General features: G+C 46.3%; 1 protein-coding gene across 1 annotated transcript; it reads right to left on the bottom strand.

Moving 5' to 3' along the window:
- Positions 1–1,008: 1,008 nt before the first annotated feature.
- Positions 1,009–18,200, bottom strand: BFSP2 (beaded filament structural protein 2). Its single transcript, XM_035549884.1, has 6 exons — positions 17,751–18,200; positions 10,334–10,416; positions 8,545–8,701; positions 6,562–6,723; positions 2,311–2,442; positions 1,009–1,688 (listed from the first exon to the last, which is right to left on the bottom strand). The coding sequence occupies exons 1-6, from the start codon at positions 18,195–18,197 to the stop codon at positions 1,437–1,439; spliced, it is 1,233 nt and encodes a 410-aa protein (XP_035405777.1). The 5' UTR covers positions 18,198–18,200; the 3' UTR covers positions 1,009–1,436.
- Between the last annotated feature and the right edge of the window lie 1,690 nt (positions 18,201–19,890).

The raw sequence follows: 19,890 nt of genomic DNA, 5'->3' as shown, positions 1-19,890 counted from the left end.
TGTCGCTCTCCTTCACCTTCAGCTTTTCCAAAAGTTTAGTCTAGAGTTAAAATATGTTTGCTGAGTGCTGCTGGGGTGTTTGCATTACTGCTTTTGCTGACTTACTTATTGCAAAATTAATTGCATCAAGTTGATGTCATTTAAGTTTAACTGCTTTATCCTTATTTGAATTACGTTTCGCGCTAATGAGCTGCTGGTCTTGTGACACAGCAGAGCACTTGCCATTAGTGCTGTTTGCACAGTGGAGGAGTAGTTCAGTCTTAATGAATTTATACCAAAAAAGAATGTTTACTTGCTGGAAAGTGAAGGTCCTATGCTATTACTGTAGCTCCCCTCAGCTATCATGAAAAATACTGAAAGAAAGAAAAGACAAACAAAAAAGCTGATATTCTTTATTTTTATTATAATTTTAACAACATGAGTAAATTGAAATCTTTAAGCAAAGCAATTACATGAAGAGGGTCTAATAAAGTTGTTCAAGCTACAACCTACTTCAACTGTTGAATCAAACTGAGTAAAGCAGGCTGCTTTGATGGGTTTTTAGCTTCCATGAACATACTTAGCAGTGACATCTTCTTTTGCTTTGAATGGCAATGGTCTTCTGTGGGCTGGGAATTTCATAATCAGCTGAAAGTTAAAAATAAAATTGATCACTACTACAAATAGGAAAAGTGCTGAACCGAGTACTATCTTCAGTTCTGCTGGTGAGACCTCATCAACTTCAGCAGGACCTGACTGTGCAGCAGAAAGCAAATCTGGTATACTTGGTCTTTTTGTTTTTTTAAATTTCTATGTGAGTACAAACTTTCACCCTGACCTAAGCAGAGAACAAGTCAAGATCTGTGGATCAGATTTCCAAAAGTTCCATAACTAACAGTGATTGAGGATCTTGAAAAAACAACAATCAAGCAACCCGACCACGTCAACTGAGTTTAGAGGTTATTCCCAGAGGACAAACACTGAGTCTGAGTTATGTTTCTTCACAAAAGGCACAGTCAGTGCACCACGTTCTGTTCTCAGGCTTCATGAGCAACTTGTGTGCTGAGAAAGGGAGCTTCCCCAGGATGACAGCTGTAATATTTTGACTGGACAGCGGGAGGAGGAGGGAAGGCATAACATAGCCAAGGTAAGAAACAAGGGCATGGGTGCTTTGCAGCCCCTGGTGTAGCCCCCAGATGCTGCAGTAGTTTTTTAATCTCAGATCCCAAGTCTTCAGGGAAGTGAGGCAGATAGACCCACTGCTGTACTCCCAAACCTTGTCCTTTTGGGGCAGTGCAGGAAAGCAGCCCTCTCCAATACATCAGGAATCTCAGCACAGATTTGGGGTGTTCCCCCTTGGCAGCTTCTCCAAACCTAAGCAGCTAGCACCCAGCCTTAAGAAACACAAGAACCACCCCCACGGCCACAACTCCTTCTCAGAGAGCACTTCTCCCTTCTCACGGCACGCTTGTTTTCGATAACAAGTACCTGCTTTGCTCTCCATCCAGAAGGCAGTGATATGCAGCAATGTCTTTCTCCAGCTGTTGCTTGTTGGTCAGCAGATTTTCACGATCCTGCTGCTGCTGCTCAGTTTCTGCTTTGATTTCTGCAATCTCTGCCTCCAGCTTGGAAATGACAGAGCCTAGGTTCTGCAGTTCGATGTCATGCCAGTGCTTGGCATCGTATAAGGAGTTCTCCAGACCCCTCTTCTGTAAGGCCAGGACAGTAGACATTAAAACATTGTTTTCATATGCTTCAGAGTAATATTTATCCAGGTTTGGCCAATATCTTCATTGACTACGATTTAATATGAGATCTCCTTTCTCTAGACACTTTGGAAAATGTTTATTATCATTACAAAGGTCGAACCAGTTTGGTCCCAGGCTCCTAGCAGGGTGGTTGATGCCCCACGCCTATCAGTGTCCAAGAGGCATTTAGACAATGCCCCCAGTGACGGGCTTTAACTTCTGGTTAGCCCTGAAGAAGTCAGGCAGTTGGACGTGATGATCTTTGAAAGTCCCTTCCAACTCAACTACTCTATTCTATGCTGTAGAATACAACCCACACAGCAATCTCAGTGAAATTTATTAATCAAGTGAGTATGAAGACATTGAAGATAATTGAAATTTGGGGCTCAGTTTTCAAATGAGGTACATTTAGTCTACCACATCGATCAAGGAGAGCTCAGAAATGTCTGGCATCTCTGGGAACAATATCCACTGGAAAAAAAACAATTTATTCTCAACTCTGCACCCCAAGATGGGCATGCTCTCTTCAGAAGGCACGATGAATTCACACAGAAGATACCCATTCAAAACCGATGTTACTTACCAAGGTTCTCAAGGATTCAGTTTCGGCCTGCAAGCTCTGTATTTTGCAGGCAGTTTCATGGAACTCGGTTCTGAGGCCCTCCACCAGTTCTTCCTCCTGGCTTCGCACTGCAGCTGTTGCTTCAGCCTGTTGCTGGTACAAGTTTATGGCTGTCATCACAGCGCACTCAAATTATGCTTTAGTTTCCTTACACACCAAAATGACGGTTAATATTTTCACAGTTTGTGGCAATTCTGATTTTGAGTTTGATTGCTATATATTAAATTCTTCGGTTGAATGGTTTGGATACTTACTAGCGTCAAAGTTATCTGCTCTTCTATGCACCTACTGTAAAATGGCTTACACATGTAAATGCACATATTTTATCTATGTCGACAAAAGCTATTCAGCATTTCTACTAGTATGTTTAAAATGACCTACAAAAAGAAAACATTGCTGTAATTTTGCTTTTCTTTGTAGCTATACTATAACATATTTTAAAAGTTGTTTTCATTTAGCCCATTTGATTTCAAGTATTCACACCATGCTTTTTCACATGGGGTTCTATGAATGAGAGAAGTCATATCACATAGGGCAGAAAAAATGATTTCTGTTAATTGAATTAAGAATCCTATGCAACTTCATGCTCTTGTTGCTTGTTATTTTTTATATATGTTCAGTTCAGGCTCCTTGAAAATAGCCAAAGGAAAATATACTTTAGTAAAAATAAAATTTCTATACTTTTAATGAGGGCTGAGATCAACATTTTCAGGCCAGAGCTCTGGGCTCTCTAGCTAATACGATTCTTCAGTCAAATCCTATATTTTTTCTCCTGGTTGACAGTGAAGTTAAACTATGTATAATACTTCTATTCCACCCTGAACATTAATCTTGGTCCTGTCCTGCTTTTCTGATCATGCATTCTTTTATTTTAAAGGTAAGATCAAATAATTGTGTTGAGATTGTAGTCTGCACATTATGATGGTACTAGGGCTGTAAATACTTAGGGCAGGAAGGATGACTTTTCATCTAAATTTACAGCCTACACACATTACATGAAGCCTTGCATTGCTTGTTCACGTTTACCTTATAGTGACCCAAACGCTATCTATCAATCCGCCTTCCCCTCACCACGTGTGATGCTGGGGCTCCTTCAGGAGGTGTCCTAAACTCTTACAGCTTCCTAATGTTGGTGATGTCAATGGCACAACAGGCAGATGGAGTAGATGGAAGTGGCCCATCAGACCCTAAATACCGAGGATGGCACAGCAAGTGAGTGTGCACTGGATGAGCTGTAAAGATTTTGGTGCACACAAGGTTTCCCCGTCCTCCTTCCAGGATTACCAATTGCGTCACCTCAAAGAGTCCATGAGGAGGGTGCTGCTGGGCATGAAATTTGGCCTCCTTTTTTGGGGTTCCTTCTGCAGAGAAGTGCAGACATAATGTTTGTGCCCTCTTCACGGGGCAGCTGGTGCTCTCTGGGGGCCCTGCTCTTCCTCTTCCTGAGACACTCCACGAGGAAAGGCTTTACTGAATCGTGGTGCACACAAACAGCTGGATTAACAGAGGCAGAGGATGAAATCACCCCAAATCTTTAGCTTTTTAGTGCCTGAATTTCTTAAGAATATGTGGATTTCAAGCATATCTGTGCAGTTCTGAGCCAGGCATTGTACAAGAGCACAGAATCTCTTGTTAATCTCTCTTTAATGAAATCAAGACCATTAAAGGATGATTAGGGATAGAATGCCAACATCTGATCAGCTTGATATCTGCATAGGGAAATGGGCTTTGTTAATCTCTTAACTGCTCTGGGAATGTGTTAGCAAAGCGGTGGAGGAGGGAGAAACAACTGACATAATCCACAAGATTTTCAAAACCTTTTGTGAGATCTAACGTAAGGAGTGAGAAAAGAAGCTGTGTACTTGTGTGCTCAGGGCAGAGCATTTCTTTGGATCAACAGCTGGTCAAGAGACTGGACATGAAGAGGAGGGTTAAGGTCTAGCTTCATTACGACAGAAGTTTAACAGTGTGGTGCCTTAAGGTTTACTGCCCTGTGGATGAATCATGAACTAGAAAGATTTATGGGTGACAGAAAACAGTACAGATTAGTAATGAGCAGAGGTGGATGTGTGGAATCAAACAACATGAATGAAGAGCTCTGTGCCACTAAGTGGACATCTATGTAGTTTAATGCAAAGTAAAGCCTGTTTCAGGAAAAAAAATTAGCTTGCATGCCTTACAAGGGTTTAAATCACTGCATCAATTCAAGGAAAAAAAATGTGCATTACAGACAAATACTTGCAGATCTGAAAACAGTGGACTGGAGTTTTACGGTTACTTATTCACCTAAGAAATCGCATGTAAAACCCCATTAGGTATGAATATAAATTGCTATGTTTGGTGCCCATGAAAAATCTACCCATGATTGCAAGTCTAGTCAGAAGGAAAAGAAAATGAGGCAAGGAATTGGTCAGAAAATAATGAAAATTCTGCTCTGACATCTAAGCCAGTGCTAGGACGTAATTTGAAATACCTTGGTCTCAACTGGTCACAGCAGTGCCAAAGACTGCGTACAGAGAAAGGAAATTAAAATATTAGGAACCACGGAAAACTCACAAAGAGAGACTGAAGAAAGTAGTAATGAAGAGCAAAGGAGAGGAGAGAACTGCTCTCCCTCCTGTGATGAGGGAGCAAGGACAAATTTGTCACCATGTGGATGCCCAAATGGTGCGACTCAGCAACACGGGATGGCAGAAGGCCACACGCTTTGGTGGAAAACGGGCTGGACATAATTAGCATAACACTTGTGATCTGTATAAACAGTAACAATCTGTATAGATCTGTATGAGGTACAAACCTATGAGTGCTACAAAACTGCATCATCTAGGTTTCATTTGGGGATCAAAAAAAAAACAACAAACAAAACCAACCAACCCTAGGATGTTGTACCAGGACCTGCTCAGAACCAGAACTGATCTTCCCAGAAATGTGTGATATCCTGGTTCTTCTTCCCATTAAAAAAAGAAACCAAACCAAATGCAACTCAAACTAATCCCTAACTAATAAGAGCTGCAAGGTGGCCAAGTAGGGACTGGCTAGGTTATGTCTGCCTACTGGAGTTTCTCTGCCACATCTGGTGTTGGCCACAGTCAAAAACACAACAGTGGGATCAAATGGTCAGGATAAGCTGGCAGTTTTCTCTCCTCGCTCACATGATATCTGTGAGCAGCTGAAAGAGCAGATATTGGAGGTATGAAAGAAATAGGAAGAACAAAGTTGTGAAGCGAGTGTTTGCACAGGAGGAGGAATAACTAGGACAGTAAAGCGTCCCCACTTTGACTGTTATCGCTGTTGACACGGGATTTTTCTTCTGTATTTTGAAAGAAAACAGCTACCCAGAGATTGCATATATATTTGCAAACATATTTTTTGCTTTTCTTCTTGCTGCTTGGCTTTACTAGTCCCTATTCCTCCCACAGTAACTCTGTACCATGGGGCAGATGGGGCTGTGTCTTTGCTAAATATTTCTGTAGCACAGCTGATGTGGTGTGCCATGCTCTGCCATAATAGCCAACTCAGAATGAGATGGCTACTAAAACACAGGATCGTGAACTTAATGCTTCAGCTCTGCAAAAATACTTCAACCAGCCTGGAGAATGAGTGATCCTTCGTGACAGAAGAAAAGCTGCAGTAAAGGGTTGTTTTAGACTCAGCATCAGGAAAGGAGGCAACTTTCAAAGGGAACGTCTGTTATCATCGCTTTTCATTTCCAGATTAATATCCAGTTTTCCCACTGCTGCCAAAGGAAACAATTTCAAGGAGAAACCCACAAGGAACACATAGCTATATAATTAGTGTAGAACAATGTATTTTGCCCTTTTGATTTATGGGTCCCTGTAAATTCTCCAGAGGAGGAATGGCCCTGGTAAGTAGGGTAACAGCTGTGGCTCATCCTGCATGGGAGGTATCAACTGATTAAGTTCATTTTTTGTAGACAACATTTCAGAGCCCTTAGAAGTCTCCCACAGATACCTGTGATATCAGTGGGGCCATTTCCACTGCTGCTTAACTCTATGCATCCCAAGAAAATCACTGATATTTATGAGAGTATTTTTCAATGGACTTGGACCAAAATCCTTTAGATTTTGACAATATTTTTTTGTTAAACAAAATACAACCCTCCAAGTTAATACAGAGTATTAGGCAGATTTTGTGCTTGCTTCAAATTCCCTAATGCTGGAGTGAGTTATGGAGGCTGGTGTCCGCGCTTACCTTGGTACGGAGCAGGGCACCCGTCTCAGCACGATTCTTTTCTATGTCTCTCTCCCAGTGGATTCTGATTTTTTCCAGTATGTTGTCCAGGCCACTTCCCAGGGGAACATCGAGTTCTTCCAGCTGAGATCCAGCAAGCTGTTTGTACAATACCTTCACATCCTTGAACAAAAATAACGGGCGTTAAGAAAAAGGGAAATGGACAACTGAATGGTAGCTTCAGAGGGACTTTTTAGTGCACTGGAGAGTTTCTTGTGTGGATACAGATTTGCTGTGCCTGTGCACGGGGAGTCTTGCAGTGGGTGCCGTAGCACTGGGCACAGGACATGGTTTCCCCCTTGGTGGAAGGAGGCTGGAGCCCTGCAGCAGGATGCTGCCTACAGCAGCTACTCCAAGCGGCCAGCTTCTCCAGCAGTCAGAGCCTGGCACACGCACACTGCACGCCTGGATCCAAATGTGCCACAGCTGTATTGCTAGCAAAGGTACAGCATGGACCTCTGGTCAAGGAACTGTAAGAGCTCACAGCAAGTCAAACCCTGGTCCCTGCCTGTCTGCTGCAGCAATGTAGACATGCACCTACTGGGCAAGTGTATGTGAACAGGAACCTGGAGGAATGGAAACCTCAAAATGTGCTGTTCAAAGTCATCACTCAGAGCATGCAAAAGATTCAGAAGGACTTGATGTGGATTTCCTAGTGGTGACACTGGAGGCAAGAAAGGTTTGAATTAGCTCAGGAAAGTCCTTGGGACTTTATTGTGCCAGAGATCAGATGGAGCAATTGCAATAGCTGCTTCCAGCCTCTATTCTGTTGTACTTCTGTTGATCAGCCTCCTCTGGTGCCACTGCCATGGGAAAAGCAGGTCTGTGCTGGGCTGGCCCCATGAGCACCCAGATGATCCCGATGGGGAGCATCCTTCCACCCTGCACAGGCTCTGCACTGGCTAAATGTGGCGCGAGGGGAGTGGTGGGGAAGCTGTTATTCTATTTATGCCAAATGTACAGGCAGAGGACAGCATCAATGGCAACTTTGCCAGTTTCACAGGAAACATTGCATACATGGAGGTTTAAAGAGGACCATGCATGTTTCTCTCTATTTTCTATGTTTTCCTTCGTATCTAAAACAACTTCCATCTTCCTCCTGACTTGCAGTGGACCTGAAGCCACTAGTTACGTCAAAGTAGGGAGCAGATGAAGCTTTATCTTGGCAGGCCGAGTCTCTCTCTACATGCCTGCCAGTGTTGCTCAGATGTTGCATTTGGAAAAATCATCTATAAGAAATGTAAGAGAGAGCTCCTCAATTCCATGAAACATCCCAGTTCAATCTCTCCTTTAGAGGTGTCAGTAGATAAATAGCAGCTGCGTAACTGTGGTCCCATCAGTGAAGATCTGGGTCAGATCCTGAAACCCAGGCTGAAGAGAATAAACCACCTTCATGCAAATAGGGCAGGTGAATGTAATGAGTAATGTATTGCAAAACTGGCTAATGAGGTGGTCCTCTTCCAGCTGCCTGTCCCTGCGGCTTGCTTCAGTGATGCATTGCTCAGGGGAGGCTCAGTTTTGGGAACCAAGCAGCTTGGTCAGCTGAACCCAGTTAATGCTCAGTGTCAGTGCGGCCGGAGGTGGATCCCCACACAGGAGTTTTCTCTCTGCAGCTCTGTGGCTGAGAATCAGACCTCTCACTGTTGGGATTTCCGCATACAGACTGTCCAGCCCCATGAATAAGTTGTGGTGTCCAGCAAGATATGAAGTGACAACATCTCTTCCACGTCATATTTATCAGACAAGAAAGAGTTAAAACTTACATGTACATAATTTGCCTCAAAGGTTAGCACTTTAAATTAACAGAGAAGAGAGAAAGAAGAAGTTTCTCCCCATCCAGACATGGCAGGTGCAGCTTTTCAATGCTTGCTCTGCCAGACGCACTACACCCACCGCATGAAGCAGGCACACATCAGCTCTGCAGTGTCACAGGCCTGGACTTACTTCTTCATGATTCTTTGACAGCAAAGTCAGCTCTTCTTTCATGCTTTCTATCTGACTCTCCAGATCCATTTTAGTTAAATTAGCATCATCAATCACTTTATAAAGGGAATTAATTTCATCTTCCACTGCCTTTCTGAATGGCTGCTCATTTTCATACCTGCAGAGAGATAAAAGCAGATAAGCATGGCTCAGCAAGAAAAACTTGCATTTTTTCTAAATGACAGCATTTTGCTAATTAGCTCTCATGTCCCAGACAGAGGCACAGAAACACATGCGATGTACTCTGCCCTCACCTTGTCTCGATGTACTTCAATTCCACTGCCTCAAGTACCTTGTCATTAACTTGGAGCCTAATAAAACTGGCCAGGCTGTCAGCCTGTGGTGTGGCAGTATCAGACTGATAGCGCTGCTGAATAAGCACGGAGGGGCACGTGGTCTCCTGCCAGGTCTGGTATTTATGTACCAGATGAATACGTGTGGATTTTTCCCTTCCTCAGACTTCAGTGTGAATTCTTCAGCTGCTGCTGCTTCCTGCTCCCTCCCTGCTGTGCTTTCAAACCATCAGGATATACTGCATAATAATGGTATGGACATTTCTAATTTCATCACTATTCCACAGCGCAAACACAAACTGGCATCAGGTGGCAGCTGCTTGTGGAGCCAAGACCTTGCTCAGGGAGCAGGTGGTTTGTCCCTTGAAACTGTGGCTGGCTCCTGGGTTAGACGGGAGCCAGCTTTGTGAAACAATTCCTGCGCTCTGCCCTTTGATAGCCACCTTTGTTGCTGGGAATTCAGCAGCAAGGGAAAGGGGAAGCTGGTCCCAGGGAGCACCAGGAGCTTTTACTATGTGGTGGATTCATTTAACGTTGTTGTGTAAACTGCTTGTACAAGTCGGTGGACATTTTTAGAGTGTTTTTTTTTTTTTGAACCACTTAAAATATGAGTGCGGCTTATGGGATGGAAAGCACCAAAATGAGTAGCTCAGAGCTGTACCTTTCTGGAATAAAAGGCAAACGTAAGAACATGACTAACACGTTTTGATGTGATTAAGTAAAATAATACCAGAGAGGGGAACAGAAGTTTAAGGGATGACAAAAATCATAGGAAATAAAAATCAATTTGTTCAAATTTTTTTTTGTATCAGATCTTACATAAAACTATTGGTAAATGATCAAGACCATTATAAGTACAAGCTAGACGGGTCAGACCTTGCGAATAAAGCTTAAAGAACTTCATGTACTCATGTACATAAATATTATGCTTTGCAAACAGAAAGACTTCAGAAGTAGCTTATCAATTTAGGATCTTTCGCTGTTCATTTCTCTCAGTAAAGACAAGGAAAATCAGTGCAGCCCATTCCTCTTTTCTTATCGGATGTTTCCACAGTGAGGTTTGCAGTGATGCAGTGTCTGCTTTTCAGGTACTGCAGAAGAACGACTACCACTTCTGAAACCACTTTTGCAGCACTGAAAATTGAAACTAAAAATCACATGAATGTTTGCCTTTATAAAATATCAACCCAAATTTGAATGAATACTGACCTCCCAGTAAGAGATCAATGTCCATCTATCAGACTAATATTACGTATTAATAAATTATTAAATATTACTCTTAAAAATGTGTTCCAAAGCAATGGTAGCATGGCAGTTACTTTGCGATGTTAGAGCAACCCTCACTCAGTATTCCCAATGAACCCAGTGTTCACTAAGCATCACTCCCCTATCGAGTAAGCAGTTGCCAAGGCAAAGTTTCAGAGAAACCAGGCAGCCAGGTGCCACCACAGGACTACCTGTCTTTAAAGTCTTCAGCACAGGCTTGAATGTTCTCGGTGTGCAGCATGAGACGGGCGTTTTCAAGGACCGCTTCACCCACCTGCAAGGGAGAGACAACAGAGCTCAAGCAATTAGGACTCGGCACAGGCGCTGCCTGCACGGTCCATCTATCTTCAGCAGATAAATAGCTCTGATTCTGAAAATAATCTTTTAGCCTAAGGCCGTTCATGTGACTCATACCAGGTAATTTAATCACTGAATTTTGTACATATCAATTCACAAATTGTCTGCAAATAGGCTGCAATTTTTCATCACACTGTTCATTGCTCCTGAGCATTCATCTTCTTGTGGAAACACATTTATCCCGACTGTCAGCTGGTCACAAGGGGTAAAATTCATTACTGCACATAAGGTACGTTCAGCATTTAAGTCCCACTTATAGTTTCTAGGTACGGTTTAAGCAACACTTATGCAGTTCCTATTCTACTTCCCATATCAGCAGTGCTCCTCAGGGTCATCCTCCTCCATGAGCCAAGGGATATTTGGTGCCTCGGGTGAGCAGTCCTCAGCTCCCAGAGCGCTGTTTTTGTTCTCTGGTGGGATCGCGTAAGCTCTTGCGATAGATATGAGACCTGGGAAGCAGGCATTCTTCAAAGATTATTACACTGAATGGGAAATGCTTTGGAGAGATTGTGCAAATAAGACTGTAATATCATTGCTACAATTCTTTGGTGTATCTTTAATCCCCAGGAGGCACTTGAGGGGGAATCAAACCTGAAAGGCTTGTGACACAGCAGCCTGTTGGGATTATATAAAATGATTAAAAAGGTAAAAAAAGACCACAGCCTGCCCTGGAGGCAGATGTGCACTGCGCTGTGCAGGTGAACAAAGAAATGCCCAATTTGGTACTGGAGTTAGAGCAAATACCTGGCTGGGGGCTCCCTGGGCCCAGCCACCCTGAGGTCCCTGCTTTGCGCTGGAGGAGCTGAACCCAACCTGAAGGTGGAAGTGCCGAGGTGGTGCGTGGGGCTGAGCTCTCAGGGCTGGGCATACGCTTGGGTTGCAAGCTGGAGCTGGGGCCCAGCTGGAAATGCTCCCCGTACAAACTCGGCACACCAGGATGTGCAGACACCATGTCTGCACCTCAAGTCCTCACCTACAAGAGAGGTGTCCATCTGACAAGGGCGGTAGTGGGAGGACCAAGGGTGGGCTGCGTGCAGGACGCTGCACGGTGTTAGAGGAGCCTGTGGGACCACGACAGGCTGCGTAAACAAACACCTCGTCTGCCTTTTCCAGGAGATAACCGTGGAGGTCTGTGGTGGAAACCAAACCACCACATGAATAGGAGCAGCTTTCTACGTGGGCCAGGAGGGTTCTCGATGTAGAAATCTTTCTTTGGATAATTAAGTCTGCTACTAAATGGGATTGCAAATCCCCCGAAGCACTGCGCTCTCCCAAGGTGAAACAGGCCGTGCAGCATGGAGGCATCAAGGCTGCGTCCAGACAAGTCATCCCAAGTACCACAACGGGGATCGTTGCCTGAGTGTGGGCCGCCTACCTGCTCTTTGGCCTGCTGCTCAGTGCAGGGGTGGAGGGGGAAATGCAAGGCTGGAGTGTTTGTGTGTGGAAATTAACATCGATCCTCACAAAAAATGGCTCGCTGCCCTAAATGTCTTACAAACTCATGGACTGGGAGAGAGCTGGAAGAAAAACCTATTCCCCGCATCCAGAAGTTCATAAAGGATCGTGAATTTAATAGCACTCCACATTGCTTAAATCTGAGGAGGAACTAGAGGAAAAGAAATGATTTGCTTATTTTATACCTACTGTTAGAAACAGCAGGAAAAGGCGGCCATGGCTGGTGGCCCATGGTTGGAGGCCCACTCCTACCAGCTGCAACTTAGCCTGGCTTCCAGAGGAAACAGCTCACCCTATTGCATGGGCTGCCAATTTTTCCTTCATAACTCTGGGATTTACTGGCCACTTCCAACTGATATGACAGAGGGCCAGGCCATCTCAAAGACTGCCAGTTCCAACATGTGTCATGAAAATAGCATCTAGATAGAGGAGAGGAACCCTGTGAATGCCACCAATGGCCAAAAAAAGCCTCAGTTTGGGAATGAGAAACCTTCAGAGTGCAGAGCACATGCAGGAGTCAGAGATGTTACGAAAGCCACAGGTGTGGGCAAAGAGTTGGTGCCTTGTGGCATACCAGCCAGGCCCATACATGGGCACACAAGGCCTTTCCGTGCCCTCTTGCACACAGAGCAGCACTCAACACCTTATCTCCTTCTCCCTGCTTTGTTGCAGACTCCCTTGACTAGCACTGACCCACCTCCCTGGCCCCAGGCGCTCCTTTCTGGGGCATTTCAGGGCTGCCGTGTCCCCTCGGATCCCCTTGCAGGATCTGACTTTCTCCTGAAAGATGGAGAAATGACTTCAAGTTATCACATGGCAGCATCGTGGGGGTAGAGGCAGTTCTTTGACCCATACACTGATTTTTTTTTCCTTCAATTTTAGAAAATTTAATCTGGGATTTATTTATTTTTTTCCTTAGTTTCTACAGAAATTACTGTATTTTGTCTCCCTGCGGCCACTCATACAAGTATGGATCTTCACAAAAGCTTTTATTTTTTTTCCCTTGCTCAACTCAGGGAAAATGCTGCCTCGCAATTTGCCCTGGCCTGCCAAAACAGGTCCATTTGCCTCCAGCAGTGAGCCCACGCGGCTGCAATACCTGGTCAAACGTCTGAGGAAAATGAAAGCCTTTGAGGAAATTGGGAACATCACCTGAGCAAAAATAGCATTAAATTCTGTGAGCTATACAGTGCAATTCAGAGAGATGTTTATCGCTAGGTTGAGAAGTTGAGTTCAGTGCAAAACGGCTTTTGCTCTGCAACGGAAGCGGGAGCAGGGATGAGCTAGTTGTTTTCCTCTGACTGTTTCTGCCTTTATGTGAAGGCAAACTGTTTCTTAAAAGTGCTTTTTAGTAGTAAGCTTGTGGTTTTATTGAAGCATTTGGGGTAACTGGTCAGGTTACCTCCGACCCTCTCCAGCAGGCAACAAGCAGCCCTCCTGATGAACCTGCAGCCGGTGCCAGATGTTCCGTGGCCAAGTCCGGGGCTTTCCAAGACCGGACACAAACCTGAATTGTGCCACAGAAGTAACAAAGGTATAAAAAGACTAATATCTAGAAGGTTTCAGAAGATGGCAGGCACAGCTGAAATTAGCAGAAATGAGCTGTGTACAATTTAAATACAGCAATGAACCTGGAGGAATATTACACCATACTTTCTACCTAGAAATCAGGTTTCCTGAGAAATTCTCTCTAATTTACACAAGCTGCGAAAGCCCTGTTTCAGGCTTAAAAAGAAGAGATGTAAGACTCCCATCTAGCGGCTCTTTTGTTTGATTTAATTCTCCTAATAATCAACAGCTGGATCCAAAGACACCAGTATTAGTGAGGCCGATCCGTAGCCACTTTGCTGACACACGTAATAAAACACGCAACACAGCAGTTAAGGAAACAGCCTTCTTTGTGCTCAGGGGATGTGCGAGGGCTCGCAGAGCTGCGGGCAGCCTCACCGGGCATTGTCTGCTCCATCTGCAACGCCGAGAGCAGCGCCGTGCTGCCTCGTGGTGCTGCGGGGAGGCTTCACGCACTGATGCTCACGGGGCGTTTTGAACTGCCAAGATGGCAAGTATTACAGAAGTGCTAATCCTATTCCTAATAATAGCTCCTTTAAGCCACATGTTGCCTTTCTACGCTCGGATCTGTGATGCACACACCTTCAGAACATGGTGCGTTTTATTTATTTATTTTTTCCAACTCAAATTAACACTGAATATTTGTAATACAAAACAACTAGAAAGCCTCAGGACTTTTCTTTGACTTCATTGTACCTTCATGGACATGAAAACACAACTTCAACTTTTAGCAAAAAAATCTTATTTTCAAAGAAACTTCAGGTTGCATCAGTGCACTGGGCCATTTACTGGGTGAGGTCTGGCAACAAGGAAAACCAGGTGCTTCAATAGGGTTTGCGGACTCCATCCTTGCTCAAGTGGGATGTGATATAGACACTTATGGGATGTACTTAGCCCTGGTTTATCAAAACTTTTGATTTTTAGCAGACATCTGACCAAATTTGGAAATGCACGATTTACTGTGCCTTTCAAATTGTTAGCTGTGCTTTACTGATAGCTTTGTATAGTTTTGCTGTTTGTACAAATGCCTGATCCCTTTCTGGTTGCTTCTCAGTTCATGGCCTCAGGTGTGTCCTGTGATAATGAGTCTCATGGCTTAATTATTCATGTAATGGAAAATCATTTGGGCTTTTAATTTCACAAATGATGCCTTCATGGAAAAAGAACAGAAGATCCTGGTCTAGTCTTTCCTTCCATATGCTGGAATAAATGGTTTATATCAGACCATTTTCTCCAACACATCTTCATTTACAGCTAAACCAGACTAAAGGCAAGTGACCCCCCCCCATACTCCTGCTTGGATGCCAAGCAGTAAACTCATAATGCTTTTGGTCATCCTTTCCCTGGTGGATCTATTCTCAGAGCCCAAAGGACAAAAACATGAGGATAGAAAGAGTGGCATTTGTTGCATCACCTTGGGAGAAGTAGTACCTGGATGGAGGCTGGGAAGATTGATGTGTCCTCTGCTGATTCCTGCTGCCTCCAGGAAACTGGGATTTCATTTATATGTCTAATATTTTATGAGCAGTTGGGATTGCATCAGAAAGATGCCTGGCTCTCCAAGAAATATCACGGACAATAAAAGTGCACTGTGTTGCATTGCAGCACATTGCACACGATGCTGGCACGGTGTCAGGGCAGGAGAGCCTCCTGCATGGGGGCTCTGCTGGTCCCACAGCAAAGGCATTACTGGGAGCACGCCCAAACGCAGTGGTTGCTCGGGCTGTCAGCCCCGTGTATTCTCCACACCTAGTACTGACATCGAGTAAACGCCAACAGGAGGGCCAGGAGCAAATAAAAGCATCCCTGCGGAAAACTCTAGTGATCTTTGATGTTTTCCCAGCTATGCATGGGAGTCAGAGTGGTGATGAAACTGGTCCCAGACATTTATTCCTTCTCCTACTTTGTCTGTGATAAGTCTCTCTGTCTCTGTGTCTCCCACACATCCATAGCTGAATGGCCATGGAGGCTGAGCTAACTCCTCTGCTCTGCTCTGCTTTGTTCTGCTCTCCTCTCCTCTCCCCAGTTTTCCCAGGTGCTGCACTGCTCCCCAGGAAGGATTATCATTGCAAACAGCCTCCATTTTTTGTGGAAGAGGCACGTTTGATTAGACATGTAAATCTCTTTTGCGTTTCCCATAAGAAGACTGGTGTGAAAACTGGAGGAAAGGAGTGTGACCGGGACAGAAAGAGATTCATTTATATTTCTGTCACATGAATTGCTCTCAGCAAGGATTTCTCATTTCACCTTCTTCCTGCAAAAAAATCCTCCTCCTTCGTGCCTGTCCCAGTTAGTGTCCATACACCTGCTCTGCTAAATGCCAGCTGCCTGGACTGACAGTCAGTGCTGCAGCCTGGATGGTGGCTTCCCCTCGCAGCTCTCTGCCAGCGACCCCTCTCCATAACAGCTCTGACAGGGGGCTTTCCCCCAGGGACCCTCCGCTCGTGCTCTCGGATCCACTCACTGCCACTTGAAGTATTGTGGCCAGACCCAGGCTCTGCTGTCGCTGCAGTAGCTGCAGGATTTGTCCCCCAGAGGGCTCCCGCTTCCCTGCACGGGTCCGTGCAGCAGGAGATGCACTGCAGCTCCGGCTCTCTCAAATACTTATTTAGAGAGGTTTCTTGGTCTGTGGCTTTGCATAGAAACATCATGATTATTATTATTATTATTATTATTATTATTATTATTATTTCCAGGGGCTGTTGTGCTAAACCTGTGGGCTGCTTTTTCTTTCTTTCTGTACTATCTTTTAGTGTCCCAGTGTAAAGATTTCTCTTCCTAAATACCTGCAAAAGGCAATGCTGGATACAGAGGTGAAGTCGTGACACTTGGTGGTTGAGTTTGGTGCTCCCAGTATTCAATCAGACCTCAGCATGAGCTGCTTGTAAGCAAGGGAGGTAGTGGAAAGTTGCCAGGATGATGATACAGAGAAAGGTTCAAGGGAAAACAGTTTGAATGAAAAATTATTGAACAACTAGGTTCTTAGCCAATTGCCCCTGGAGGCTTCACAGGAGAGGTTTCACGGGGACACTCCTCTGAGGAGCAGGGGGCTGCTGCCTGGGAAGCTTTAACCCCCCCTCAGGCCGAAGCCCCCGCCAGCATCAGCCAGGTAGCTTCGAGGCTGTTGCTTTTTGCAAGCACCCCAGATTCAGAGGGCCCTTTGCCTTCAGGAGCCAGTCCCTGCAGCAAGCTTTATAGGATTAGAGGCAGCAATGTCATTTATCAACATAATAAGAGAGCAACTTTAAAAGTCGGTGCTAAACTGGGCATTTCTGCTGGCGTGAGCTCTGCACAGCAGTTCATCCCATGGTGTGTGGGGCTCAGCCAATTTGCGGCACTCTAGGTGCACACTGCCCTAAATTTGCAGCCCCCTAAAAACACGCCCTCTTTCTGAAGCCAGAGGTAACGCTGTGGTCAGCCCATGGCATAACACAGAACTGTCTCGGGGAACTTAAAGCTGACTTTCAGGCCTCCTGAGGACACTCCGATGGCATTTCTTGCAGGACAGCAGCACGCAAAGCCTTGCTGCTTTCAGCTCCTTCATCCTCCCAGCAAAAGGAACCGGGGGGATGTGGTCCTTCTGGGCTTGTTGCTCGTCTACGACGGCGATGCGGACACCACTTGGCACCCCCATGGTAAATGCTTTCCTTTAGAGCCCCCCCAGGAACATGCAGCCTGCGCTGCACGGAGAGCGGGGAGCAAGGGGCGGTGGGGCGGCCACAACTGGAAGGGAAGGAGGCACTCATTTGTAGCCACGTAATTAGTATTTTTAAATAAATAGAGCTTTTGAAAATGTGATTAAGCAAACGAGGGAATAATGTAAAAATCTGAATTGCTAATTAAAAAAAAACACACCATGCTTGTAATGATATCATGTTGATGGATAAACTAATTCAGTCCTAGCAGTTTTCTTTTAATAATTTTGATGCTTGGCGTAATAACCTCAGCTAAGGAAAAAAAATTAAAAAATCACCCATTTTAATCAGAGCAGACTATGGTGCCGTGGGGTGCATCTCAATCGCCCCCACACACAGGATGCCTCAGGCAATTCTCCTACTTAATAGGCATTTTCCACGCCACACTGTGAAATGATAACGCTAATTATCATGAAGATAGATTTAAAACCCTCCGTCTGGGGCGCCGCGTGCCGAGATCAGCCTGGCTTCTCATCAGCACCCACCCTCGCTGCTCAGGGCCCCCCGTGCCCCCGCCACCGCCCGCGCTCACCTGGTGGTAGATGGCCTCCCAGCTCTCCCGCAGCGCTCCCCAGCTGCCCACGCTGGAGGATTTCTTGTCCAGGTAGACTCGGATGTGCTCCTCCAGCTCCATGTTGACCTGCTCGAGGGCTCGCACCTTCTCGATGTACTCCACCAGGCTGCCGTTCAGGCTCTCGTAGGAGAGCGCCCTGCCCTTCTCCAGCCCCGCAGCCAGGGGCACGGCAGAGCAGGAGCTGCGCAAGCCCTGGAGGAAGACGCTGCTGATGCCCAGGGCTCGGCGGGACACGCGGGTGCCCAAGCTGCTCACTCCTCCGGTGGGCACGGAGCCCACGTAGACGCCGGGGGGTCTCGACAGGCCCCCCACGCTCACGCGGCGCCCGGGCCCCGCCGCGCTCTCCGTTGCGGAGGCAGGGGGCTGCTGCCCCAAGAAGGACGACCGGCGCCTCGGCAAGGGCATGCTGCTGCTGCGGCCCACTCAGCCCCGCCGCCAGCCCCGCACTGGCGGGAGGGATGTGCCGAGCCCAGCAGGTTGGGGCTCGGATGGGGCTTTCGGCTTTGTGCGACGGCCTTCTGGAAGGCGGGCTTTGTGCCGTGCTCGCTGCATTGTCCGGCCGGCCGCTGGGTCAGCAATCCATTTCAGGGGAAATCTCCCTGCTGCTGCTGCTGCAAATGCGGCAGATGAACAGCACAATGGTGTTTACGGGCACCGCGGGGCAGGAATTCATGACAACGGACGTGTGGGAATGCCAGCGGTGTTGTCTGCGCTGACGTCCAGATGATTTCCTGCCCTTATACATCCAGCCGTGCGTTGCACACTAGCCGCTCACACCCATGCTCACAGAGCCTCCCGCAGCAAGGCATCACTCAAAATGAGCTAAAACCAACTTCTGAGGAGCCAACCCGAGCTGGCCTTTTGCTGCCACAGGGCCTCGAATCCTCCCTTGTCCCCTCAGCAGCTTCTGGATTTCTCTGCGCTTCGGCTTCCCCCAGGGCATGCTGCGCTGGCCCAGTGGCCCTTGGCCCAGGGACAAGCACCCTCACGTTTCTGCTCCTTTTTAAGGCTGAGCACAGCGAGACTGCCAAAGGTTAGCACTGCACATTCACACAAAGCCTGGGAATGCCGCATCTGACGGCTTTGCATGTTGCTTTGGTTAGTTTCTGGATATTCTGGATTGAGATTTCCAAGCAAACTGTGCTGGCTAAATGCAAGGAATCCTCCAGCGCGTTTGTGTATTTCAGCGTATTTGCTCTGTGTGAAATGCAAAACAAATCTGCCTCGCAAAAGCAATAGTGTGCAGAAAACAAATGCAGAAATGCCAATGTTTTTGCAAAGAATGGGGTTTGGTTCTCCGCCACCCTGTTCTTCCTTTACACCTCCCTGCCAAAACACGCAGGAGCTGAAGATGAAGGCCCTCATCTGATTGCTTTCACTCTTGGCAAGAAGCTCAGGAAGCTTTTACTGTCGTCCACCAGCAGTTTCCAGGAGGCTGTTTAGTATTCAATCATGAGGATCACAGATAGCAGGCTGTGTAGCATCTATCTCGCATATTCCCAAAGTGCCCATCTGTGTCCATATATAGCCCCGTCTGACTGCCTACCCCAGCCACCTCTGAGGGAAGCAGTGAATTACTCTCTGAAAATCCAATATCTAGAAGAGCCGCTATCATGTTTCAATTTTCTCATTTGAGGAAGCCTATGGCCCATGTTCACATCTGCGCGTCAGCACAGAAGCGCTTGTGTGGGACGGGGAGAAAGGAGGGGAGAAGACACTAACGTGGCTCCCCGATCCCAGGGGAGCTGTGTCTTGGTGCGATTCCAGCACCATTTAGCAAAGTCGTCAGCTTGCTCTGGGTAACCACAGCCACTGGGACCCTGCTGGCAGGTGGGAACAGCTGGACCAGATGTGCCACCACTGTAATTCCCTTCTCTGTTGCCAGACGTGCCTCACCTCGATGCTATGCTAACCCCGTCTTGCCCAAGTGTCCTTTTTTTGCAAGCCACCGCTAACCTGAGTGGTTGGTGGTGCAAAGCAGTCAGGCGGAGCACTCCCCGCTGTCTCATAGCCGTGATGAAGTCAGGAGTGACGGTAGAAAATAATCTACAATGACTGATGGCCAGAGGTGGGAAGCACAAGGCTGAGACCTCAAAGG

Source organism: Cygnus atratus, chromosome 2, assembly GCF_013377495.2.
Source record: "Cygnus atratus isolate AKBS03 ecotype Queensland, Australia chromosome 2, CAtr_DNAZoo_HiC_assembly, whole genome shotgun sequence".
Lineage (NCBI taxonomy): Eukaryota > Metazoa > Chordata > Aves > Anseriformes > Anatidae > Cygnus > Cygnus atratus.
The sequence above is the reverse complement of the archived record's forward strand: the minus strand, read 5'-3'. Positions and strand labels throughout refer to the sequence as shown.

Coding starts and splice junctions, on each gene's coding strand:
- BFSP2 (XM_035549884.1), bottom strand. CDS start 18,197: ATGCCCTTGCCGAGGCGCCGGTCGTCCTTCTTGGGGCAGCAGCCCCCT. Junction 6,724..8,544: donor TGTCAAAGAATCATGAAGAA/GTAAGTCCAGGC, acceptor TTTTTGTTCAAG/GATGTGAAGGTATTGTACAA. Junction 1,689..2,310: donor CTGAATCCTTGAGAACCTTG/GTAAGTAACATC, acceptor CTGGCCTTACAG/AAGAGGGGTCTGGAGAACTC.